Source organism: Rhinatrema bivittatum, chromosome 1 (genome assembly GCF_901001135.1).
Source record: "Rhinatrema bivittatum chromosome 1, aRhiBiv1.1, whole genome shotgun sequence".
In the NCBI taxonomy this organism is placed as follows: domain Eukaryota; kingdom Metazoa; phylum Chordata; class Amphibia; order Gymnophiona; family Rhinatrematidae; genus Rhinatrema; species Rhinatrema bivittatum.
In genome coordinates this window covers 740,540,661-740,568,590 of record NC_042615.1, presented here as the reverse complement: position 1 = coordinate 740,568,590, position 27,930 = coordinate 740,540,661, and the positions used below count along the sequence as shown (strand labels likewise).

Here is a 27,930-nt window from a genome sequence, read left to right as displayed (position 1 = left end):
GATGTGCACGGACCAAGAGTGGGATCTTGGGGTGATAGTCTCTGGTGGTTTGAAGGTGATGAAGCAATATGACAAGGCGATAGCTAAAGCCAGATGAATGCTTGGCTGCATACAGAGAGGAATAACCAGTAAGAAAATGGAGTTGGTTATGCCCTTGTACAGGTCCGTGGTGAGGCCTCACCTGAAGTACTGTGTTTAGTTCTGGAGCCCTTATCTCAAAAGGGATAGAGTCAGGATGGAGGCAGTCCAGAGAAGGGCTACCAAAATGGTGTGGGATCAGTATCAGAAGACCTATGAGGAAAGATTGAAGGATATGAATATGTATACCCTGGAAGAGAGTAGGCACAGTGGTGATATGATACAGACCTTCAGATACCTGAAATGTTTTAATGATGTACAAACATCAAACCTTTTCTGTTGGAAAGAAATCAGTAGAACTGGGGGACACGAAATGAAACTCCAGGGAGGATGTCTCAGAACCAACATCAGAAAAGATTTCTTCACGAAATGGTAGTGGATGCCTGGAATGCCCTTCCGGAGGAGGAGAAAACCAAAACAGTGAAAGAATTAAAAAAGGTATGGGATAAATACTGTGGTTCGCTAAAGGATGGAAATGAAAAAAAGTGCATGAAGTAACTTGCTGGTGTGGTTACTATCCTTAACCAATAAGCCTTGATACTGTTGATGCAACTCCATCATTGCTCTGCTTCACCGGCAGGGGGCAAAGGATTGGATTCATACAGCAACTGAGGGCCCCGACCTTTACAGTCTGGGGAGACAAGTATGAGGGGTAACTTGCTGATGTGGCAGTTACTCCCTGTAACCAATAAGACTGATACTTTGATGCAACTCAGACATTAGCCTCTGCTTCAACAACAAGGCATAATGGGAAATTGGATTCAAACAGCAACCAATGAGGGCCCTGACTTTTGTGGTATGGGAAACTGATAAGTATGGGGTAACCTACATGGCGCAGCAGATACTACCATAAGATTACTGGGCAGACTGGATGGACCTTTTGGTCCTTTTTTGCTGTCATTTCTCTGTTTAGTTTCTGGATATAAAATCAATAATCAGAAGTCCAAAGTCTTCATGCAGAGTTTGTGGCAACAGAGGCCAATGTCTAGGATTCTTGCTTCCTCTGGGTTTAGTTTCCTAGAGATCTTTTTCACAAGGTCCTGGGGTGATATATATAAATTTAACTATACTTTGGTTGTTAGCAAAATACAGAAAGGCCATGTTGAATGGAAGGATTTATTGATCTGGGCAAGTTGGATTGGGGTACTAAAAGTGAATGTAATTGGGCATCTCTTCTAATACTTGATGGTTGTACTGTCTTTATTCTTTAATAAAAAATTATTTTGGAAAAAAAAAAAAAAAAGTGAATGTTCTGCCATGTACACTTCCTTGCAGTTTCTTTTCAGTATTTAGTAATATTCTCTCAAAGTTTATTTAGAAGGGCAAACTCTGAAATGGTCTAGAGAGCGATTGTTTACTAGATAACAATTTGGGTTCAGAAAGGATTTTGGAACTGAAACCTTACTACTTTCCGTATTAGGTGACATTCGTTGTAATTTAGAATTGACTAAAATGGGAATCTTAGTGCAGTTGGATATTTCCTCTGCATTTGACACTATTTGTTACGAAACTCTTCTTTCCAGATTATCATTTTGGTATAGGTGAACAAGTTCTGACCTCATTTGGTTCTTACAGGATAGAAGCTAGCAGGTACAACTTAATATCTAGTCTGACTGGTACAAGAACACTGCTGAAGTCCCTCTGAGATCTGCATTATCAGAAGTTCTTTTTAACATCTATATGCTGCCTTTGACAAACGTTCTGTCAATCCTTGATCTGCTTTTTAAAATATATGCAGACAGTGTTCAGTTTCATATCCCCAGTACAAAAATAGGTGAATTTCCATATGAATCTTTATTAAGGCCATTTCGCTTGTGAAAATTTGGTTAAGTACAAATGGTTTATTCCTTAATTGTGACAAAACTACTGTTCTTTAGACTGGGATTTTAGCAAATATGCTCTCGCGGTTTTACAGTTGAATTAGCTTGTGAGTTCAGAAATCTAGGCATTTCACTTGACTTTAATCTCATATTGCAGTCACAAGGACTGATTTTTACAAGTTACCTGTGCTTAGACTATTATGTGTAATTTTGTCAACACGGGATTTTAGAACCCCTCTTTGTTTCTGTAGCTCTCTATATATATGTATAGCAAACTATTTGCTTCATGTGTTACAATTATCTTTAGCTGTTTATATTCTGCTTTTCTGCACTTCAAAGTGGATTACATTCAGGTACTGGAGGTATTTCTCTGTCCTCAGAGGGCTCACAATCTAAGGCCTGGATTTTCTTAAATCGCAGGCCTTTGAGAATCGCGTGGTACCGGGGGGCGAGGGGGCGAAGCGGGGGGCGGGCCTACGAAAGCCGGCAGCGATCACACCACCGCGGTGTAATCGCTGCCAGCTTTCGCAACCAATAGCGCCACCGTGAAAGGTGGTGCTATTGGGTGTGTTACTTGCAATAAGGGTTCTTACCTTTTCGCCGCCAGCGATGTCTCCACCCCGGTGCTGCCCCAACTCCTTCCCTTCCGGTGTTGACGCCACCCTGACTCCGCCCCGATCTGGGTCATAACCCACTGCTCTAACCATTAGGCTACTCCTCCACTACATTAGTCCAAAATGCAGCCGTTCATATAATGCTCGGCTTGCATAGGGGTGCCTCTATATACCCACATATAATGAATTTGCACTGGCTTCCAATGTCTACTTGTGTACAGTTTAAGCTTCTGAACTTGGTATACAAATAAATCCATTTTGATAATTTTTGTTTAAAAGAGAGTGTAAATTGGCATATTGCATCACATGTTTTGAGTTCATCATCCCAAGGATGCTTGATGACTACTTCTATAAGTCAATATTGTTTGCAGGAAACAAGGAAACATGTTTTTGATATTGCTACTTTTGACTTGTGGAATTCCCTTCCTTTAAGTATCCGTAATGAGCCTAATTATTTGAACTGTCAGAAACAATTGAAGGCATTTACTATATGTATTCAACAGGGTTATTACTTTATAATTAGATGGGAATTAAATGTGCATCATATTATGCATCATACTTATGCGCCATAACAGAAACGTGGCTCAAACCGACAGACACTGCACTAATTAACCAATTACCTACACATTCATATGACTTCTTCTCCATTCCCCGACAGAAAAGAAAAGGTGGAGGAATTCTTCTTGCTACCAAAAAAGACTTGAATTTCACTCAATACACAGTCAACTCTCCTACCAAACTGGAAACAGGCCTTTTCAAATCAAATCATCTTCAAATCCTTCTTGTATATGCCCCCCCAGGCCTTCTCAACTCAGATGCCTCTCCTCTTCTGGAACTAATAGCCTCCCACATTAATCTAGATTCTCCAGCAATTATACTCGGTGATTTCAATTTACATGTCAACAATCCCTCTCTGTCTACTAATGGGAAAACATTCCTTACTGCCTTAGCTGCTTTGGGTTTCAATCAGATTATCAAGAAACCCACCCATAGAGCAGGTCATACATTGGACCTCATCTTCACCAATTCAGGCATCTCTAATTCAACTCAACCGATCTGCGAACCAGTACCCTGGTCAGACCACTCTATAATCTCGACCACCATCACACTGGCACAAAGAAACAGCATCCTCGCCCCTCAACAACAATTCTCCTACAGAAAAACATGTGCCTCCGAGGACCTCCACAACCTAGTCTTAGAACTACCCCTCATGGACCTTTCCTCTCCAAATTCAGCCCTTCATTCATGGAATAATATTACAGAAACGGCAGCTAACAAACTATGTCCTCTGACAACTAAAAAACTAAAACACAACCTTCCAAAAAAACAACCTTGGTTTAATGAAGAACTACAAAATCTAAAACTTTCCCTCAGACGGAACGAAAGCAAATGGCGCAAATCTCCTTCAGCGTCCACCCTCTCTGCCTACAAACTTGCTCTCCACCACTACAAAAGTTCCTTGTTAAAAATCAAAAGAGACTTCTATGCTCATAAGATCCATCATATGATCTTTGATGCTAAAGCCCTATTCGCCTACGTCTCCAACTTAACTCAAATCCAAATACCGGACATACCATTTAACAAAGCCCAAGAAAAAGCAGAGGAGCTTGCCCTCTTCTTCAACAACAAAATAACCAACCTTCTATCAAAGAATTTGCCCAATACCTCTTCCCCTCACAGTTCCTTTCTACTCCATAACAAAAACATCTCACTCAACTCATTTGAACCCACTACAATTTCGGAGATCCTTAGAATACTGAAAAAAATGAAACCATCGACACACCCATTAGACCAAATCCCTTCCAAATTACTCCTCCTTATCCCGAACACTATATCCAAAGCTCTGGCAGACATAATCAACTGCTCTTTATCTCAAGGACTCTACCCTGATGACCTCAAAATGGCATCAATCAAACCGCTCTTGAAAAAACCAAAGTTAGACCCAGACGACCCCTCCAACTTTCGCCCTATCTCCAACCTCCCATTCATTGCTAAAGTCATAGAAAAACTGGTTAACTTTCAATTATCAGACTACCTGGAAGACCACAAAATTCTCTACCCTTCACAATATGGATTCAGGAAATCGTTAAGCACAGAATCTCTTCTAATTTCCTTAACAGATTACCTCATCCTAGGCCTAGACAAAGGCCAGTCCTACCTTTTGATTCTCTTGGACCTCTCAGCCGCCTTTGATACTGTTAACCACTCCATGCTCCTAAACCAATTATTGAACATCGGCATAACAGGCTCAGCACTGTCCTGGTTCCACTCATTCTTGAAAAACAGAGGCTTCAAGGTAAAAATACACAGCAAAGAATCTAAACGCTACCCTTCTTCTCAAGGAGTACCCCAAGGTTCATCCCTTTCACCTACCCTCTTTAATATCTACCTCCTCCCTCTCTGCCAGCTATTAACCAACTTGAACCTTAAACACTACCTTTATGCCGACGATGTCCAGATAGTGATACCAATCAAAGAATCCATAAAAAAAACCCTCGATCTTTGGGAATATTGTCTGCAAGAAATCAACTCCCTCCTCTCCAGTATGAACTTAATCCTAAATTCTTCAAAAACGGAACTCCTTCTCATTTCCTCTGAGAACCGCCAAACCCCCACAATTCCTCCAGCTAATTTACAAACAACAAAAGTAAGAGATTTGGGCGCAATCATCGATAATAGGCTTAACTTAAAAGCTTTCATAAACCAAACCACTAAAGACTGCTTTCATAAACTGCATGTTCTAAAAAGAATAAGACCACTGTTCCACAACCATGACTACAGGACTATCCTACAAGCAATAATCTTCTCCAAGTTAGACTATTGCAATTCTTTATTATTAGGTATCCCATCAGCACATACTAAACCGCTACAAATGGTTCAAAATACGGCACCCAGAATTCTAACAAACACAAGGAGAAGAGAGCACATCTCCCCAATCCTTAAAGATTTACACTGGCTGCCAATCCATTTCAGAATTCTTTATAAGTCAATCACAATAATCTACAAAACTATCCAACAAATCGCTCCTCTCAACCTACAAATCCCTTTCATAAAGCATACATCCTCCAGACCCATAAGAGAGTACTACAAAGAGTCTCTGCAGGTACCGCCTTCCAAAACTTCCCTCCACATAACTTACAGAGATAGGGCTTTCTCCACAGCAGGACCCACTCTTTGGAACTCCATACCAACGGATCTAAGACAGGAACCCTGCTTACTGACATTCAGAAAAAGACTCAAAACATGGCTTTTCAAACAAGCCTTCCCAGACTCAGGTTAAACCCAATTCTCTCCAACATTCAACCTCCAAGCAACAATTTTCTTTTTACAACCATCCTGGCAACCTACCCTAAGCATTATCAACATCCAGAATTTTCATTATTTCTGATCTCTTCCTTATTGTTAAAAACTACATTTATTTGAATTGATCAATTCATTGTAAATCACACACTTCCCTTTTTGGAAAGTCTACCATTTTACGGGTTAATATACTATGTTAAAGTTACTATCTTTTCTTCTTCTTGCTCCTAGTTGTACAACTCCTTGTTTTATTGTAACTGCATCTATACTATGTTTAGTACATATTATCTCGTTCTCTGTTACGGTTATCACCCCATTGTTTATTGTAAACCGGCTTGATGTGACATTTTCACGAATGCCGGTATAGAAAAAAATCTAAATAAATAAATAAATAAATATTATTCTACTAAGCATTGAGTTCTATAGGATGGCACTTCTTTTTTTTTTTTTTTTTTTTTTTTAATTCTTTATTTTCAAATTTTTGAAATTACACCCAAGATTAACCTTGTACAGCAAAAGAGATGTTTGCAAATCCATAAACTTTAAAGAAAAATATAATAAGTGAGTTACCCTCATCCCATATTTTTACAAACATCATAAATTATAAGAATATTTGGAGGCGGAACTACGAGCGAAAATTAAAGGAAAACAAGTTTACAGCTAATTATTAACAACTTTTACTAATGAGCCGAGACTTGAGGGGATGCCTCTTGGGTTCTGGCTTCTATGAAAGCCCTAAGTTGTACTGGCTCTAAGAAATTATACATAACACCAGAATGCTTTACACAACATTTACATGGGTATTTTAGCGTGAAATTTGCACCCAACTGAAGCACTGACAATCGCATATTTAGAAACTCTTTACGTCTAGTTTGGGTTGTTTTAACCACGTCAGGGTAAATCCAAATCGGATAACCATATACTTTACTTTGCCTATTTCTAAAAAATTGTTTCATTACATAATTACGGTCAGAAAGAAATGCAAATGAAATTAACAATGGTTTCCTTTGGGTTATCTCTGTATCCATGGAAATTTCTAATATGTCAGATATATTTAACATTGGTGTTTGAGTCTCAACCCCTCCCGTTGCTTCAGTTTGTGTCCTTTGTTGAAGATAATAAGCCTTAATAATCACTGGCAAAGCAGTTTCTGGTATTTTTAGAATTTGCTTCATGTAATTTCGGAATAAATCCATCGGAGAAAATAAGGCCACGACTGGAAAGTTCATAACCCTTAAATTGTGGGCTCTGAGAGCATTTTCGATACCTTCTAGTCGTTTGTTTGTAATATTATCTGATATTATCAGTTTCTGCTGCACATTTTCAACCTTTGAAACTTTTTTATCCAAATCTTCCACCTTTTTCCCAAAATTGGAAATAAGGTTGTTATTCACCAAAGTTTGATTCCTGGTTTCTAAAGATACAGCAGATAAACTTTTAATAGACAGTTCAATCGATTTCAATATTTGCCAAATCCCATGCAATGTTATAGTTTCAGGAGTAGATATATTAAAACCCGCAGCTAGGGCTTTCAAATGGCCATCTCCCGCTTCCTCCTCAGTGCTCACCAACCTTCCTTTGCCGTCTGATGTCATTGGCTTTTCCTTCCTTCTAGCCCCCTGTAGAGTCTCCGGAGTTAAAGTTGTTAAAACTCTTTCTGGACTCGGAGCCACCGCTCTTTCCAAGCTACGGGTCTCTCGGGGGATAGCCTCCCGGTCCGCAGTGTCTCCTCCAGTCGACTCAAACGCCGATGGAGTCCTCACTTCTTCCGGGGTTTCAGGGGATATCGCGATGTTTCCCGGGTGAGCTGGTCTCCTCGGCTCTCCGGGGCTTAGAGTGATGTCACAGGCCAGGGGAGTCTGTGCACGCTCCTGCACTGCACTCCCAGCGGCGAAGCTATCCGGAGATGAAGTAATGGCTCCCGCGAAGAACTCTTCGATTCGAGGCTGTCGGGGGTCCACAGAGGGCGAGTCTTCTCTCGCCTCTCTTATTTTCCCCTTTCTTTTAGTGTGCGGCATTGCCCCGTGAAGAAAAGGAAATGTTTAGGTAAGAGCCTCTCCTCTCGGTGTTCACTCCGGTCTCACTTGGCGGCCATCTTGCCCCACCCAGGATGGCACTTCTATCCATACCAAGATATAGCATCGGTTACTGTCTGGTCATTAAATGTTACAGGATTAAATAGTCCACGAAAGCGCCAGTTGCTGAGAGAGGAGGTTAAATGCTCAGGAGCAGCCATTGTATTTTTACAAGAAACGCATATGACCAAACATTAGGAGCACTTATTAAAATGGTCTCTTTACCCCCACCTATACAGTGCTGCTGCTTCTAAGTGTCATAAATATGCTGGGGTCTGCATCCTGATTCATAAGGATTTCCAATGCCATATCACGAAAGTCAAAGCAGACCCTAAAGGGAGGTATATCTTAGTACAACTGGAACTGGGCCAGGAAGTATACTCTTTATTGAATATTTATGCTCCACAAGGAAATTATAGCGCTTATTTAGCTAATCTGGAAGACATGATGAGCATAGAGAGAAGAGGCACCTGGATAGTGGCTGGAGATTTTAATATGACCATACAGCTACGTGTGGACAATTCCTCCGGAGGTGGTTTGGGGAGGGAAAAAGAACAGATGTCATCTCAGCTCTGTTATAGACAAGTGGGGGTCGTTGGACATCTGGAGATCTCAGCACCCACTGGAAAGGAACTATACTTTTTTATTCAAATGCCCATAAATCTTATTCCTGGATTGATTTTATTTTAATAGACAAAGCCAAAGTCTAGACAATTTAACCAGTCAGAAATTGGATTGATCACATGGTCTGACCATGCTCCTGTGTGGGTGTCGATATGTCTGATGGGAGGGGATACTGGAAGGAAATTCTGGAAATTAAATGACACCTTGCTAGCAGACGAAGCTTTTTGTAAAGTTTTAATAGATGAAATAGAGAGCTACAAGATAAACAATAATGAAACAGCCATGACTAATCCCCCGTTATATTGGGAATGCTTAAAAGCGGTATTGCGTGGCAAATTTATATCACAGGGGGCATACAAGAAAGGAAAAATTGTCTCAAAAACAAAAATTACAGGTTGAAATTGCATCTCTTGAAGCCCTACAGAAAAAAGACCCATCAGATATATTGCTTTCTAAATTATAACGAGCAAGAACATTATTATGCTCCTTAACATTTGAGGCAGTTTCCCTACAATTAAAAATTACTAGACAGGAATATTTTGAATGGGGAGATAAAGCTAGTAGGTTATTAGCCCAGAAGTTAAAGCATCATATAGCCCAATCACAGATTACTAGGATCAAGGGGGAAGACCAATCATTAATAGTTACTGCTTCAGGGATACATTAGCGTTTCCAGAATTTCTATGGGAATCTCTATGCTAGAGACTCTACCATTAAACCAGATAAAACTGAGGAGTTTCTTTCCCAGGTCACTCTACCCAAGCTTACAGAAGAAGAACGACAGCTAATAGACAGTGAAATCTCCTTGGGTGAAGTGGTACAGGTTATTAAAGAGATTAAAGTCAATAAAGCACCAGGGTTAGATGGGTTTTCTGCTCATTTTTACAAAAAATTTCATCCACAAGTATCTGACCCTTTGTTAACACACTCTAATTCTCTTCGAGATGGACGCTCTCTCTGTGAGGGTTCCAATGTGGCTGGCATAACTATATTAGCCAAATCAGGCAGGAATCCTCTAGAATGTGGATCATATTGCCCCATATCCCTCATTAACATCGATCTTAAAATTTTGGCTAAAATATTAGCTAACCACCTCAACAAAGTATTACTAAACTTGATCCATCCGGATCAAACTGGCTTTATACAGGGAAGGACAGCAGCTGATAACGTCCGCAAGATTGTGGACCTTATCTGGTGGACTAAGCAGACCAGCACTCCAGCAATGTTACTGTCTGTTGATATCGAGAAAGCATTTGATATGGTCCACTGGCCATATCTATTTCACCTCATGGGGAAGATGAACTTTGGTTCGACTTTTGTGCGATGGATATCTGCCCTATATGACAATCCCAAGGCTTGTGTAAAGGTTAATGGGGCATATTCGGACAACTTCCCTATAGAGAGAGGGCTTCGGCAGGGATGTCCTCTTTCCCCGCTTTTGTTCGCTCTGGGGTAGATTTTATAATTTTGCGCGAGCGCGTACTTTTGTTCGCACACTAGGCGCGAACAAAAGTACGCTGGATGTTATAAGATACGCGCGTATCTTATAAAATCCGGGGTCGGCGCGCGCAAGGGGGTGCACATTTGTGCAACCTGTGCGTGCCGAGCCTGGCGCGCATTGCCTGTTCCCTCCGAGGCCGCTCCGAAATTGGAGCAGCCTCGGAGGGAACTTTCTTTCCACCCCCCTGCACCTTCCCCTACCTAACCCACCCCCCGGCCCTATCTAAACCCCCCCTACCTTTTGTTGGCAGATTTACGCCTGCTGAAAGCAGATGTAAATCTGCGCGCGCCAGCGGGCTGCTGGCGCGCCATCACCCGACCTGGGGGCTGGTCCGGAGGCCTTGACCATGCCCCCGGGCCGGTACCACGCCCCCGGTCCCGCCCTGAACCGCCCCCTGACCCCGGACACGCCCCCTCCCCACCCCTTTTACGAAGCCCCGGGACTTACGCGCGTCCTGGGGCTGTGCGCGCGCGTAAATCCGGCCGGATTTATGCGCGCAGGGCATTTAAAATCCGGCCCTCTGTTTCTGGAGCCGTTGGCCATAAAGATTAGATCCACAAATGACATTACTGGGATAAAAGTGGGCGAGGAAGACTATAAAATGTCTTTATTCGCCGACGACATTCTCTTTACATTATCTCAGCCTTTCAGCTCATTAGCAAAAGCGGTTACCTTGTTCTCTGAATTTAGTTCTGTCTCTGGTTTCAAACTTAATTTAGATAAATCTGAGATATTGAACGTTAATCTAGCATCCGACCAGGCGGCACTGCTTAGGACTCAGTTTTCTTTCAGATGGGCGCATAAGAGAATAAAGTATCTTGGAGTATTAATTAGCAATAAATTTGAGGAGCTTTTTTATTTCAATTATACACCTCTTACCTCCAAAGTTTTTAGGGATCTAGATGACTGGCATAGGCTGTATTTATCATGGTTAGGCAGGATCACATCCATAAAAATGACTACCCTCCCAAAATTTCTCTACTTATTATAGACTCTTCCTATCCATATCCCTACACCTATTCTGAATCACTGGCAAAAGAAATTGTTTGCCTTTATTTGGAAATGGAAACACCCAAGGGTGGCGCGAAATATATTATATCGACATAAAATAAACAGGGGTCTGGGTGTTTCACACCTTGGTTGGTATTATGCGTCAGCACAGCTTAATAGTCTTTATTGACTAGAACAAAACAGGAGAGCAAAAAAGGTGGGTAGATATTGAACAGACCATGCTTGGCACTATGCCAATATGGGCTACTCCCTGGCAACCTCGCAATACCTGGATTATGGGAGGCGTTAAACCCCCCTCTGTTTCCAATACTCTGCAAATATGGTAACAATGGCGTCTCAAATTTGGTTGGAGTACGGCAGTATTTCTCTAGCACATCCTTAATGCATAATAGCCAATTCCCAGCTGGTTGGGAGTCGGGGGATTTTATATGTTGGAAAGAGAGAGGCATTAAGTCTATAGGTAACATCTGGGAGGCTGAAAGGTTACTCTCACTCAAAAACCTCATGGATCAATATCAACTATCCAAAAAAGACTTTTTCCCTTATTCCCAAATATGTCATTTTATCAGATCAGGCCGCATTGCAGATGATCTCTCCAGAGGGACCACGCAGTTAGAGCATTGGTGTGCACAGGCAAACAAGATAACAGGGGTCATTACCAAGATTTACAATTCTCTCAATAATGATAAAGATGTACAACCTTCATTTGTCAAGGCATGGGAAAAGGATTTAGGGAAGGTACTCGAACCCGAAACATGGGATTTGATTTTTATTAATACAAAGAAGAGTTCCATATCATCCTCTTTAATAGAAAATAGTTATAAGGTTCTTATGAGATGGTACTATACACCATTCCAACTGCATAAGGCAAAAATACGAGACACAAACTTGTGCTGGCGGGGGTGTGGTGGCCAGGACACCTTTTTTCACATGTGGTGGGAGTGCCCGGTAATTATGAGCTTTTGGGAAAAGTTCTTTCACATATTGAGGACTGTATTTCAGGAAGACATCATCTTGCAACCAGAACATTTATTTATTTATTTATTTAACATTTTTCTATACCGACCTTCATGGTTAAAAACCATATCAGGACGGTTTACATCGAACAGGGGTAAAATAACATGCTTTATTAAATTTACCTATCGATATTTCAAAAGCCACATGGCTGCTCATACACCAACTTCTAATAGCTGCAAGGTGTATGGTGGCAGCACAGTGGAAGGATTCGAAACCACTTACCATTAACATGCTTGTTGTTAAGGCAGATAAGATGTATGAACTGTATAAATTAACAGCACACAAACAACACCAAACTCCAAGATTTTCAGCCATATGGCAACCATATATAAACTGGAGACAAGCTATGTAGACGATATGTGGATTTATTTTTGCACATTGGAATGTATAATGTATAACTTTGAAATCCTAAACTGTCATTTTTCATTATGGTATAACAAACATAACTTACATCTTTGTGAAGTACTGGATGGTTGGAACCATGTATAGAAAGATGCCCGACAGATTTATAAATCCTGTTGAAATGCTATCTATATATCTAGATATATATGTTTACCCCTGCTCAATGTACAATTATATTATAAATATATGTGTAACCATTTTTACATTGTAATATTATATTGTTATGTTCTTGGATATTAATGGTTAATAAAATATCATTAAAAAAAAAAAAAGAAACAATTGAAGGGAGAGTTATTTGCTCAGGTATTTTCTGATTGACCTAAGGTCCCTGGAAATGAATAACTTCATTGGATTATAGTGCATTGTATTGTCTGTTTTAACAATGTCACTGTTTTATTCTAATTATGTATGTTTTTATGTAATCTGCTTTGATCATTGTGGAAGTAGCGGAATAAAAGATTGAATAAATAAATAATGAGCAAGAGGGGAATGATATTACCTGACCTTAGGGACTACTACTGGGTGGCCAGATTAGGATGTGTTAAGAGGTGGTTCAACCATGATGCAGCTTTTTCTTGGGTATGTCTCGAGAGTGGATAGGCAGAAGAGCTAGACTTCACCACCTTATTATTTCTTCCCTCATCATCTCAAATTAGGAGAGTGTCTAGGTCTAGGTTATTGATTGCCCATACTATTCAAGTGTAGTGCTCGGCTTACAAGCATTTTCCAGAGGGTATTTTCTTTCCTATCTCGCTGCTGAGAAATAATCTTAGATTATCAATGCATACTTTTCAATACAGAAATGAAAGACTGGTGGGATGTGGGATTATGGTATGTAGGGACATTGTGGGAGGTTGATGGTTGGATTCCTTTCAAGACCCTGCAGAATGACTTTGGCATTTAGTCTTCCTCAAAGTTGATGTATATTCAGATTAAGGAAACTGACATTAGACCTGAGTGGGCAGGTTAGGAGAGTAGAATGCCATTAGTCCTTGATAGAGTTTTTATGAATGATGACATAAATAGGAGAATCATATCTGCTCTCTAGAAATCCATTAGAACTGCCAAGAAGACACCCATTTCATTGGTTGATAAGTAGAACAGAGATGTAGGCCTGGAATTAGGTCAGTCTGATTGGAAAGCAATTTGGAAACGGACACAAAAATATTTATATATAGTCATAGGGTTGAGTTATAATTTAGGCTGTTACACAGAGCATACAAATACCCTATCTATTATGTTAGATTCTCCTGCTCGTCTTCAAGACTATGTTGGAGAGGTTGTGGGCAGGACAGTATGTGGTGGACTTGCTTATTCGGTAGAATTTTTTGGAGGGAGGTTCAGAGGAAGTCCAAAGAATCTTAGGTAAAACTGTTCATGTCACTGTTCAGCTTTGCCTTTTAAGGGAACTGGAGGGTATTATAAGGAAAAGTGCAAGTTGTGCGATCAAATGATTCATGCCACCAGATTCACGATCACCTCTCTGTGGAAGTCTCTGCTTCTGCTAGTAAACAATTATATGAGATAACTGTCATTGTAAAATTAACCTGCATGTTACAAAATAGGCTGCAAGTGTATGAAAAATTTTGGGAGGATTTCTGGTCTTCCTATGCTTCCTAATGCATCGTAGATATGATTTGCTGTGTATTTCACTCTTTTCTGTTTTCCTCTTTTTGCTCCGTAAGATGCATTGTTTGCTGTTTAAAAAAAAAAAGAGAGCACTTAGGGAAGATAGGGCCATAATGGTAAACACCAAAGCAAAGAATGAATTTATTCTTTCCAAGAGGATGTTGGGGAGATTACTTGTGCCTGAAACAGTATTTAATGGTGATGAGTAGTTCTTTGGGATTTTTGGGGTTCTTTTAAGTATTAGTGAAGCTTTTTGTAAATATATAGCTTTTTTTTTTTTAGGAGTGTTTTTCTTTTCTCCTAGAATGATTACTATATCATGGGTTCTCACAACCAGAATGACTGGATTTTTCACTTCTTAATTATTTACTTCACTTTTAAGGTGAGGGAAAGAGGGATTTGACAAAGGCATTGTTAATTTTCAAGAAATATTTTATTTTAAATTAAAAATATTTTCTAAAACACATTTCTAAGGGTAATGAGTGTCCTGTTTTTGTTTATTTTTGTGATTTTCCACATTTTATTTTGGGATCCTGACATATTTAAGTGCTACTAATTTTTCATTCTCTTTGTTCAAGAGCTGTTGAAGACAAATAGCTCCTATGTGAGTGAACCAGAGAGAGAGAAGGTGTGTGAAACAGAGGGCGATAGAGTATGTGTGACTGCATGAGTGTGTGTGACTTAAAGGGATGTGTATGAGAAACTATGTAAGGGAAGAAATATATATGTGAGAGAGTGAGGGACGGTGGCAGAGAGTGCATGACTGAGAGAGGGTCTGTGACTGACAGAGTGTGTGCCAGAGAAGAGAATGTGTATGTGAGTGAGTAAGTCTCTGTGACAGAATTTCAGGGTGAAAGAGGTTGTGTATAAGTGAGTGTGAGACAGAGTGTGTGTCTGTGACACAGTGATTGTGATCAAAAGTTTGAATGTCTCAATGATAACAGTGAGTATATTGTCAGATAGATGGAGTGTATGCTTGAGATAGACATTCTGTTTCTCTCCCATTTCAGCCCATTAGTGTTGACACTTTCAGCTAATCCTATTGGAAAACTGGCAAATTAATAGGCAGGGACCTTCATTTTCGGGTTTTATTATCCTTTATTTTTCCTGGGAATTTATCAGGGTTATAGAAAATCAGTTGAAAAAAACCATTTTCCAAGTAAATATCTGAGTTTATTTTGATGGACAGAAGCCAGGATAATAAAACATCATTAAGCATATTCTTCCATCCACCCACCAACTCAGCAGCATCCCCAGCTCCTGCCTAGCGTGCCCCTTTCTCCCCCCCCCCCCCCCTCCAGGTTTCTCTCCCCTTCAACAGCATACTTATAGATGCATCCATGCTCTGCAGTACTGCACTTCTGCTTTTGTGCATGGCCAGAGAGCCTGCTGGAAAGTGCTTCCGGTGGACAGGGCCAGCTTTAAACACATTCATGGCACTGGACAGCGGGCACTTTAGCTGCTTAGGGGATGAGGAGGAGGAACTAGAAACATAATATGGGCAGCACTGGTGAGTGAGGACTTTCATTGGTGGGGTGTGTGACTTGAAACATAGCATGTGCTTTGGCCCACACTGGTTTCCAGAAATAGCTGGAGTCCTTGAGACATTGCATCTGCAGCTCTGAAGCAACTTTTTAATCAGCCTAAAATTAGGGTAAATATCGGTTTAAACCAGTTGTCATCTTTGGAAAAATCTGGCAATTTATGGGTGAAAATAGATTTAAACTGAAAATGAAGGACCCTATTAATAGGTTATCTTTTGTAGTAGTGTAATATATATATTGCTTATAAGTATGAAACCAACCATTGTGGCTGACAACTCAAAGGGTTAAACAATTCTATGAGGTATGTTTTCTAATTGAACACTGAGGTTCAAGTGTTTGTTCTGTAGTTTGGACTTTTTTTTTAATTTGTTTTGGCACATGCAACCTATATTGGGATAGTAGCTTTAAAGTATCATTTTGCATTGATGTAATTTAATAAAGGATGTGAAATAAATAATTATTATTTTATTTCATTTTTAGATTGTGAGGCACTCCAAACAGTAATAAAGGGGCTTCAAGACACCATACAAAACCAATGTAACCTGAGAGGTAAAGAAAAGTGGAACTAGTATATGGGAGATTGGCTGATTTATTTTCCACAGTATTTTCGTTGTTTTCTCTCCTTGTCTAATATAAACAAGACATTTTGCTCATAATACTTGATTAGAGTCCACTGATTGTGGTTTTTTTCCAGAACCTGGTGTGAATGCATTCTCTATTTGACCTATAGGTATCATTGTGCGATGGCTTTAAGTGCCATCTTAACTTGTTTTGGGGTCCTTGTCTGCAAAGATTATAGTGTGTGCGGAGGGGGTTCCACTTCTGACAATAATGGGATCGAGGTGTGGAAGGGGAAGGATGTTTGAACCCTCTGTCCCACTCTTCCCTAGCTAAGACTTGCATTAATTGAGGGCGAGCGAATGTGCAAGCAAATTTTTTATCACCCATTTCAGACTGGGGGAAGCACAAACATTCTCTTCTGCCGCAAATAAACTCTCTCTTACAGACATGCTCTTTCCCTTCTTGATTCAAGGGACAACCACGTGTTCAGCTGTTTGCTTGCCACCACCTTGTCCTCTTTCTGGCCTAAACGCGCTGACAGGGCCTGCTCTTCCTTGTAGCCCACATGGGCCAATGACTCTGCTCATCCTCTTCCTTACAGTCCATGAGAGCCAATGATGCAGCCACCTTCTCCTTTCAACCTGAATGGCAGGTGCTGGTACCCAGATATGGGGCCCAGGTCTCAATGGCCCATGCCCTAAGAAGGTTCTGATGACTGACGTCTTCCAGCTGACACTCAAGGATAGAACCCAGTTCTCCTGTATGATAGAACGCCGTGAACTAACCAGTCTTTGAAGTCATCCCATAATATCACTTGACCAACTTTGTCCTTTATATTTGTATTTATTTAATTTTTTTGTGGCAAGTTACGGTGGAGAAAACTGCCCATTATCTCTCCTTCGTATTTGCCACTTGTTCTTATGCCCCATTCCCACCCATTTCCTCAAATCTATTTCCACTTCAGTCATCCCTTCCATCTGTCATATCCTCAATCTATTACTTTTCACTGCTGTGGTTCCTGCTGTCTTCAAACATGGTGATCACACCACTCCTCAAAAAACCCTCCCTGGACCCTACCTGCTCTGCCAGCTATTGTCCCATTTCCCTCCTCCCTTTTGCTTCCAAATTTCTTGAAATGCTGTTCACCGCCACTATCTTGATTTTTTTATCTCAAGCCATTCTTGATCCACTCCAGGCTGCTTTTTGCCTCTACATTTCACAGAAACAGCTCTTGCCAAATTCTCCAATGAACTGTTTATGGTTAAAACCAAAGGCCTTTACTTGATCATCTCCTTGACCTATCTGCTGCTTTTGACTCCTTGATACTCTGTCCTCACTTGGATTTCAAGATGCTGTCTTGCCTTGTTCTCTTCTTATCTCTCCCATTGCACTTTTAGTTCTTCCTCTAACAGATCCTCTTCTGCTACCATCCCTCTATTAATTGATGTGCCTCATGGTTCTGTCCTATGCCCTCTCCTCTTCTTTCTTTATACTAATTCCCTTGGTGCTCTGATTTCCTCTCATGGCTTTCAATACCATCTTTATATTGAAGATTCCCAGATTTACCTCTCTACACCAATATTTCATCAGGAATCCAATCCCAGATCTCAGCCTGCTTGACTGGCATCACTGCCTGGATATCCTACCACCTCCACCTAAACTCAGCATAGCCAAGACAGAGTTCCTTATCTTTTCCACTAAGCCCATGTCCCCTTTTCCTCTTTTCTCTATTTCTGTGGATAACATGGTAAACCTCCCTCAGCCCAAAACCTTGAAATTATCTTCAACTCCTCTCCTTCACTACACATACCCAAAACACTGCTAAAATGTGCAGTTTCTTTCTCTATAACGTTACCAAAATCCATCTCTTCCTTTCGAAATACGCTTCCAGCACCTCTTATTCATTCTGTCGTCAGCTCCCACTTAGACTATTGCAACCTACTCCTCACAGGTCTCCCAGTGAGTGATCTCTCTCCACTACAATCCATCCAAAAAGCAGCTGCACAAATCTTTTGCCAAAGCCATTTCACCCATATAACCCTCTTCTCAAGTCACTATATTGGCTTCCTATCTGTTCCTGCATACAGTTAAAGCTCCTCTTACTCACAAGAGCCTTCACTCTTCAGCTCCTCACTACCTCTCCTATTTTATCTTTACACCACTCCTTCTTCTGCTCTCTGATCATCAGGCAAGTCATTCCTTTCTATGCCCTTCACTACTGCCATTTACTTTCCTCCTGGTTGCACCATATGCTTGGAATAGACTTCCTGAGCTGGTGCATCATGCTCCTTCTTTTGCCTGTATAAAATCCTAGCATTTTGAGGCTTTTAAATCTGATTGTCTTCATTTTTTTTTTTAATTTAAATTTTTTGAACAAAAAAAAGTAAAAGAATACAGCACAGCAACTCACAACAGCAAGCTCAGTTTTTGCCAGTGTTCACCTATCCATCCCTCATAACCATCAAGCATTTATGCTTATAGTCCCCGCAGTATGAAGGATGCGCCCCGGGGAGAGCCACCATTTTATTGTGAACTTTATACAGGTGAACAGTCATATTTAGCTCTTGATCGAAACATTCATGCACAAAGCTCCACCGTTCAGATAGATGATATTTCACCACACAATATCATCTGTCGTTTTATCTCTTTCAGACTTTACCAGTTAAGATTTCATATAATATCCTAAAAATTTTGCAGTGGAAGATTTTTAGCTTTATTTGGAGATATAGACCCCCTAGAGTGGTAAGATCAGTTATATGTCAACTGAAAGTATATGGCCTTTCACCTACATGATCTTATGGATTGGCACAGTAAATTAAAATCTAATTACTGGGTTCAATTGTAAAACATTTTTTAGGTCCAACCCCACTAAAAGATTTATGATTACCCAGACGAATGTGTTCTCCAAGAGTCATAAGCTGCCCTTTTACTGCTTTAACTATGAAGGTGTGGGACACTTGGAAAGTATGTTTGATTGGTATGAGACTATTCTCCCCTTTCTCCTATTGGTAACAATAGGCATTTTTTGCCAGGGTTAAACTTCTATGTTTTTACAAGTTGGTAAGGCTTAAGGCTTAGCTACCTGGAACAGCTACGGGAGAAAAGTAAGCCTTGTTGAGCTGAGACTCTGCAAGAAAGATACCACTTAGGTGAGGGAGATAGGTTTCCCTATATTCAGATATAACATTTTCTGGAGGGGAAAGTATTAAAGATGACTTGCCAAAAAATAAATCTTTGTTTGAAGGTATGTGTGAAAAATCCTGCAAGTCTAAAGAGCTTATTTACAGAATTTATGCTACGCTAAATGTGGAGTTGCTAACATGTTTTTGACATGGGAAAAGGATTCAGGGATGGCAAATGAAGACCAATGGGACCTTTTTTTTTTTTTTTTTTTAAGTATTAGGAAATGCTCAATATTGTCTCTTAATATGGAAAATAGTTATAAACTCTTGTATCAATGGTATCTTACTCCAGATAAGTTGCATAAGATTTACACTAATATTGGGAATACCAGTTGGATGAAGGGGGGAGGTGGGGGGGATGGCAAGACATTGAAGAGAGTTAATACTGTGCCCATCTCCTCAGCTCCTGTGGCATGTTGTTAATTAATGGTGTGTAATTCAACTGAAAGAGTTTTCAGGAGCAATACCAATTTTAATTACTAAATATTTGAGGTAATCATTGGCCCATTTAAAAAAAATACATTTTTCTCAAGTACATAACCATCAAGTTGGAAAGATTAATATTAAGGATTTTTGACTTATCCATATTGACTTTGTAAATTAGCATAGTTAAGGACCAGCATATATTTCCTTTTGTCCTAATTTTTTATATTCCTTTTATATATAGACAGTAGTAGTTAATTTTTTAAAGTAGATATACTCTGGTTTTTCCCATTCCTTTCTTTGAATTCTACTGACTTCTAGCAGAAATCCTGGTTTCCTCTGTCCAGCTAACCTTTCACTCTTATTGTCTATTATCTTATGTTTCCTGCTCTGTGTGATACGGAAAGAGGGAAAGGCTAATTTTCTTAAGGCAGATGGTGAGTTAGCAACCACAAGTTAAACTGTTAATTAAGCAAAGTCTGTGAAACTGTCAGAAGTATATGTCAGTGGTCATCAACTCATCAGAAATGGACATTTGAAACTGCAAAGATTACAAAAAACCCTGTTGGTCTTACAAAGTGCTGAATGTGTGACTTTAGTAAGTGAACTGTTTCAAATCCCAGACATCAGAAACACCAGCTATCAGATGGCAAATAAACTCTGCTGAATTGGAAAATGTTTCGTTTCTTGTATGAACAAGCAAGATGCCCATTGATTGATTTGGAATAAGCCACTAAGAGACAGTTGCTAAGAGAGTACTTTTTGAAAGAACTCACTCTTGAAATAACTTTTACTTACTAACCAATTCACTTAAATGCACACAGCTGTGCATAACTGCAGTAACAAGTAAGAGAGTCACAGTTTTGTGACAAGACTAACAGCAACTTACACACAACTGCTGCAGCATCATCATTGGATGCAGAAAGAGAGAGAAACCCACATGAGAGGACTTTAGAACATCTGGGAAGATGCAAACAGCCACTGGCAATTCCCATTTTCCAGCTTCTGGGTGAGAAATTATCCTTGAAGAGTGGGATTTGTAAATGTTGTTTTCCTATTTTAAAACGGAGCTGATCACACATTTAAAAGGCAATCATAAGTTTAAGGTAACAGGCTACCAATGTTTTCAGGGGTATGTTTGATTTTTGACTGGGAGTCGCTGAAATTATAGTGTTGTGAATTGTTGGCCTGTGACGAAGTTTTAAGTCAGACTGGGTTTACTGAATTTGTCAAAATAATATGTGATATGTCTTGTCTGCTATTATGAAATATTTTATTTATTGTCAGGAAGCTTTACTAATCTGGATTTCTTATCTTTTATTTGCCTAACAGTGTGGTTTACTTTGTATTTGGTGTGGGGTGGAGCCTTGAGATAAACAAGGAGAAGTTTATCAGAGTAGTCTCACATCAAATTAGTGGAAGAGATTTGGGGGTGAATATAAGAATTCACCAGGGTTTACTACTTTAAATCCCAAAACATTTCCAAAATCTTTCTGTTCCTTTAGTAAAACAGCTAGGGAGCTCCTCAGATCCTCTAAAGTAAATATATGATAGTCTGTGAAGAGTGAAATTGTATATTCCATCAGACCCAACTTTTATACTCCCAAATTCCTAATAATGCCCCCTTATTAAAGCAAATACAAGAAGTGATAAAGGGCAACCCTGCTGGGTATCCCTGCCTATCTTAAAGGTATCCGAGTAGCCATCATTTACTTTGATACATGCATCAGGAGTGGTATGTTTTTTATGTATCCAGGTAATAAAATTGGGCCCTACCCCTAACTTCTCCAAGATCTTAAACATAAATTGGCAGTGTGCCCTGTCAAAGGCCTTCTCCATATTGATAGTGATAAATATGGTAGGAATCATTTCTTGTTGAGTACTCCATATCAAGTTTAATGAACCGCCTAATTATCTGCCACTTGTCTGCTGGGTATAAATTGACTGGACTTCATGCACCTAATCAGGAGCAATAGGACCCAGCTGTAGTGCCAAAATTTTAGTAAGTAGTTTGATACCTAAATTCAGCAGAGATATTAGGCATGAAAGACTCACAAAGAGTGTTAATTTTCCCTTCTTTGCGGTTATTTATTTATTTATTTTGAGTTTTTCTATACCGGCATTCGCGATTGGGATCGCATCATGCCGGTTTACAATTAACTAGGGGTGCAAAGGAGATATAATAAGAACTTTAACAGGTGCTGAGAGACAGAGTTGCACTTACAATAAAACAGGAATATAATAAAACTTGGAGCAATGAAAAGGTGGTGGGGAATAACATAACTTGGGGCAGAGCAAAGGCAATAGGAATTTAACATAGAGAACAAGTTTGCCAGTTAATGGTGATTGCAAAGTTATGGTATTTGAAAGGTTATTGGTTGTCATGTTGAGTTAAAATCTGCTTTTCGGTTCAAGGAGCGTTAAAGTTCAACTGTAGTCTGGGAAGGCTTTCATAAATAACCACGTTTTGAGTCTTTTCCTGAATGTTGGAAGGCAGGGTTCCTGTCTCAGATCTGGTGGGATGGAGTTCCAAAGTGTAGGTCCTGCTGTGGAGAAAGCCCTGTCTCTGAAGGTTATGTGCTGAGACGTTTTGGTGTGTGGTACCTGCAGGGATTCTCTGTAGGACTCTCTGATGGGTCTGGCGGAGGTATATTTTTTGAATGGGATTTGTAGGTTAAGTGGAGAGTATTGATGGATGGCTTTGTAGATAGTGGTAATAGACATATAGGATTCTGTAGTGAATAGGCAACCAGTGTAGGTCTTTGAGGATTGGGGATATGTGGTCTCTTCTTCTAGTGTTTGTCAATATTCTGGCCGCAGTGTTTTGCACCATTTGAAGGGGTTTAGTGTGTGCTGCTGGGAGACCTAATAGAATCGCGTTGCAATAATCTAACTTAGAGAAGATTATTGATTGCAGGACTGTTCTGTAGTCGTGAGAGTGGAAAAGTGGTTTTATTCTTTTTAGGATGTAAAGTTTGTGAAAGCAGTCCTTGGTGGTTTGACTAATAAATGATTTTAGGTTAAGCCGGTTATCGATGATAGCTCCTAGGTCTCTTACTTGTGATGTGTGAAAGCTGGCTGGTGGATTAGTGGAGAAGTTACTGTTTTCAGGGGAGATTAGTATGAGTTCGGTTTTTGAAGAATTTAGTATTAGGTTAAGACTGGAGAGGAGGCCTTCGATTTCTAGAAGGCATTTTTCCCAGAATTCTAGAGTTTTTGTGCAGGATTCTTTGATGGGGATGACAATCTGAACGTCATCTGCGTATAAAAAGTGTTTGAGGTTCAGTTTGGTTAGCAGTTGGCAGAGGGGGAGAAGGTAAATGTTAAAGAGTGTAGGTGAGAGGGAGGAGCCCTGCGGAACTCCTAGAGAGGATGGGTAATGCTGAGATTCTTTGTTGTGTATTTTGACTTTGTAGCCTCTGTTCCCCAGGAATGATTTGAACCAGGCTAGAGCCGTGCCTGTTATTCCAATGTTCGCTAATTGATTTAGAAGGAGGGAGTGGTTAACAGTATCAAAGGCGGCCGAGAGGTCCAGGAGGATCAGTAAGTAGGCATGACCTTTGTCAAGGCCCATGATGAGGTAATCTGTCAGGGATATGAGTAAGACTTGCCATAGTCATGGAAGGAAGAAGATCATCAACTAGAAATAGATTGTGAAACTTCAAATTCAACAATTTCTTGTTCCCTGTACGTACCCGGATCAGTCCAGACACCTGGGTTTTGCCTCCGCACCAGCAGATGGAGACAGAGCAAGATTTGACTGGCTCTGCCACATATAGCAGGGTGCCACCCACAGCCTCTCAGTCTTACTCTGTCTCCAGCAGATGGTACAGGTGCAGAGCCACAGCCTCTGGGATCCCTAGTGGGGAGGTTTTTTGGTAGTTAGTTTATTTTCAGCAGGATCTTGGTCTTGTATTTGTTGTTTTTGAAAAAAATAAAATAAAAAGAAGACAGTCCCTCGAGAGAGCCTCCCAGGGGGTGGAAGGTTCTGAGGGGACCATCCCCCCCCCCTGGTCGAGGCCGCTGCTAAGGGTCGAGGACCTGGCCTTTTCTGGTTAGCAGCGTCGGGGGTGACACCGGGAGCCTGATTCACTCACCCCCCACTGGAGCAGGAGTCCAGTACCAGGGACAGCGGCCGGCAAGTAAAAAAAAAGTTTTGTTATTTGCGCACGCTGATTCTCTGCTGCCTCTTTCGCGGTTCTTGTTTCTTTTGCTGTAAATTTTTTCTTTCAGCAGTAGCCGGCGGAAGGGGAGAGGATGCCGCGGGGGTCTTCGTGCGGCTCGGCGCACGCGCGCGCAACGGGCTATGTTCGGCTTGTGTACTGGGTGGCGAGGGGCCGTCCGATTCCGGTCGGGGGGGGGCCGGGTTCGGGCGCCATCGCACGCCGGTCTGAGTGCGGCAGGGAGTGTGGATCCGTTCCCGCGCAGTGAGGGAACGGTGGCCATTTTAGGCTCCCTTAGGGAAGCCATGCGGTCGGTGCCGGGGGATGGGCCACTGCTTCCCGCGCTCTCGCCACAGCAGCTGCCGCCCGGGGGCCCCCCCCCCGGGGGAGCTGCCTCTCCCTTGCAGGAGAATAGCCCGGGGGAGGATTCCTCTTCTTCAGAGTCCTCCTTTTCTTTGGACTTTGTGCTACTGATGCACAAAGTATTTAAAGCTAAGAAGGCAGGGAGGAAGTTGACTCTGGGGGGACTGGAGCTGCAACCAAAGACCCAAAAGCACCGGAGAAGGGATAGGTCCCGGAGGGACTCGGACCCGCCTAAGGATAAGCAACTGTTGCGGTCCGCCCCTAGAGAAATGGACACGGAGTCCACGTCTCAGGATGAGACGGATCCCCAGGTGAGGCCCCTGGGGGGGGCCGATGAAGGGGATGTGGGTGTACCGGCTCAGCCAGGTACCAGCAAGGGATCTCCAGCGGTGGAAGGGGACGACCCGAAAGTGGTACGTCTTTTTAAGAAGGATGAATTGGCAGCACTTATCCCGGCCATTCTTCAGGAGCTCGGCATAGATGGCCCGCCGGTGGAGTCCGGTCTGGGAGCCAAAATGGATCCGGTTTTGTTGGGCCTCAGGGGGCCTATGGTGGCCTTTCTGTTCCACTTCTCAGCGACGGATCGTCTCTTCCGGGAATGGGACACTCTGGATCTGGGCCTAAAAGTTAGCAAGGCCATGGACAAGCTATATCCCCTTCCAGAGGATGCTTTGGAGCTCCTCCGACTTCCTAAGGTGGATGCAGCGGCGTCGGCCGTGACAAAGAGGTCCACGATTCCAGTGACAGGGGCCACAGCCCTTAAGGACTTGCAGGATAGGAAGCTGGAGCTTCAGCTGAAGAAGGTCTTTGAGGTTTTGGCTCTGGGCGTCTGGGCAGCGATATGTAGTAATTCTGCCCTTATGGGCGGGCTTTCGCTGGGCTCAGCAACTCCAGGCCAATGCCGGCCTCTCAGAAGAAGAAGCTGCTCAAGCGGGTTGTCTGGAGGCGGTGATCACTTACAGCGCAGATGCGCTGTATGACCTTTTACGCATGTCAGCCAGATCCGTGGTCTCCACACGCCGTCTCCTTTGGCTTCGCAATTGGGCAGCGGATGGTTCTTCTAAGGCCCACCTCGGCTCACTTCCGTTTAAAGGGAAGTTATTGTTTGGCAAGGAGTTGAATGATATGATGCAATCCCTCAGAGGGAACAAGGCTTATAAACTTCTGGAGGACAGGCCTCGGCCGCGGGGTTCGTTTTCCAATAGGTCTTGGTTTCGGGGGAACAGGAAGTCTCGTCCAGAGAGGTCTTCTGGGTCGTCTTACCGTCCAAGCTCGTCCCATCAGCCATCTTGGTCTCAGTCCTTTCGTGGCAGAAGATTCGGGAAACAAAGTGGCCCTCCAGTGGGGACGGGGGCTAAGAATTCGCAATGAAATTCAACCGGTCCATTCCTCTTAGCACATTCCTCTCTCGGTACCGATCGTGGGAGCCAGATTGGGGCTGTTCTTCGAGGAATGGACCAAAATAACGTCGGACCAGTGGGTCCTCACCGTGATAAGTCAAGGTTACGCTTTAGATTTTGTACAGACTCCCGCAGACAAGTTTTTCGTCTCGCCCTGCGATTACCGGGAGAAGCGAGTGGCGGTGCAGGGAACGCTGCAACATCTGCAGGACTTGAGGGCGATAATTTTGGTTCCTCCCGAGCAACAGCGCCAGGGCCGATACTCCATTTACTTCATAGTCCCCAAAAAGGAAGGGACATTCAGACCAATATTGAACTTGAAGAGTGTCAACCGGTGCCTTCGGGTACCACGCTTCAAAATGGAGACGATTCGGTCGGTAGTCACCTCGGTTCGACCAGGCGAGTTCCTGGCCTCTCTGGATCTCACGGAAGCATATCTCCATATCGGCATCCAACCGTTTTTCCAGAGGTTCCTCAGGTTCTGTATTCTGGGCAAGCACTATCAGTTCCGAGCTCTACCTTTCGGCCTCGCCACAGCTCCTCACACATTCACCAAGGTGAAGGTGGTGGTGGCAGCACAGCTTCGGAGAGAGGGTTTCCTGGTGCATCCCTATTTGGACGATTGGCTGATTCGGGCGAAGTCCGAGCTGCAGTGTCAGACAGTGGTCACCAGAGTCCTTCAGCTCTTGCAATCTTTCGGATGGGTGGTCAACCTTGCCAAGAGTCGTTTGACGCCAACTCAGTCCCTGGAGTTTTTGGGAGCGCTGTTCGACATGAGACAGGGCAAGGTATTTCTCACCAAGGAACGAGTGGTCAAGCTGCAAAGTCAGGTGAGGCACCTCTTGTCCCTATTGATGCCTCAGGTGCGGGATTATCTGAAGGTCTTGGGTTCCATGGCGTCCACGCTAGCTTTGCTTCCCTGGGCTTTCGCTCATCTGCGTCCTTTGCAATCCGCATTACTGTCCCACTGGAGGCCTGTGTCAGAGCAATTCCATCTACCGCTTCCGCTCACAGATCAGGCGAGAGCCAGTCTCCACTGGTGGCTGGTATCGGATCATCTGATGTGTGAAGTGTCCCTGGTCATGCCCGACTGGACGGTAGTCACCACGGACGCCAGTCTCTCCGGCTGGGGAGCGGTCTGTCTGGGACGGTCGGTGCAGGGACAGTGGTCCAGGGCACAATCTCAGTGGTCCATTAATCTCTCAGAGACCAGGGCGGTAGCTCTGGCTCTCCAATCTTTTCTTCCGATTCTTCGGGGAAAGGCAGTCAGAGTCTTGTCCGACAATGCAACTACATGGCATACATCAATCGTCAGGGAAGGACCAGGAGTCAGCTCATTGCGGCGGAAGCGCAGCAATTGATGAGCTGGGCGGAACGGAATCTCAGCAACATTGCGGCATCTCATATCGCCAGAGTAGACAACGTTCAGGCAGATTTCCTCAGTCAACATCATGTGGATCCCGGAGAATGGGAACTAGCCGAGGAAGCGTTTCAACTCATCTGCGAGCGGTGGGGCACGCCACACATGGACCTGATGGCCACCTTCCAGAATGCAAAGGCTCCATGGTTCTACAGCCGGCGGAGAGAGAGAGGGGCCGAAGGGGTCGATGCACTAGTGCTTCCCTGGCCCACAAACGTATTGCTGTACGTGTTCCCTCCTTGGCCCCTGATAGGCAAGGTACTTCGGCGTATAGAACTTCTTCCGACAGTTGTGATTTTGGTGGCGCCGGAGTGGCCGCAGCGTCCGTGGTTTGCGGATCTCCTCAATTTGACAGTCGAGTCGCCCCTTCGATTTCAGGAGTCCTTGGCTCTTCTTCGTCAAGACCCCGTCTGTTTGGAGGACGCGGATCACTTCTGTTTCGCGGCATGGCTTTTGAAAGGCAATGCTTGAAGAATAAAGGGTATTCGGATGCGGTCGTGACCACGTTACTGAGATCTAGGAAGCAGTCTACGTCCTTAGCTTACGTTCGGGTCTGGACGGTGTTTGAAGACTGGTGTGGGGATCGTGTAGTGGATCCCACGAGAGCTTCGGTCTCTGATATTCTAGCTTTCTTACAGGCAGGTCTCTCTAAAGGTCTCTCTTGTAGTACCCTTCGGGTTCAGGTGGTGGCTCTAGGCTGCCTCAGAGGTAAGGTTCATGGAGTGTCTTTGGCATTACATCCG

At 42.5% G+C, this 27,930-nt stretch overlaps 1 protein-coding gene across 2 annotated transcripts in view; it reads left to right on the top strand.

The window, feature by feature from the left end:
* CCDC152 (coiled-coil domain containing 152) overlaps positions 1-27,930 on the top strand; it is a 168,451-nt gene that overhangs the window by 27,010 nt on the left and 113,511 nt on the right. For both annotated transcript variants that reach the window (XR_003852776.1, XM_029578028.1), the window contains exon 3: positions 16,156-16,224. Coding sequence is in view for 1 of the 2 variants with exons in the window: in XM_029578028.1 (XP_029433888.1) it covers positions 16,156-16,224 (69 nt within the window). In the remaining variant the exon portion in view is untranslated. The remainder of the gene's footprint in view (positions 1-16,155; positions 16,225-27,930) is intronic.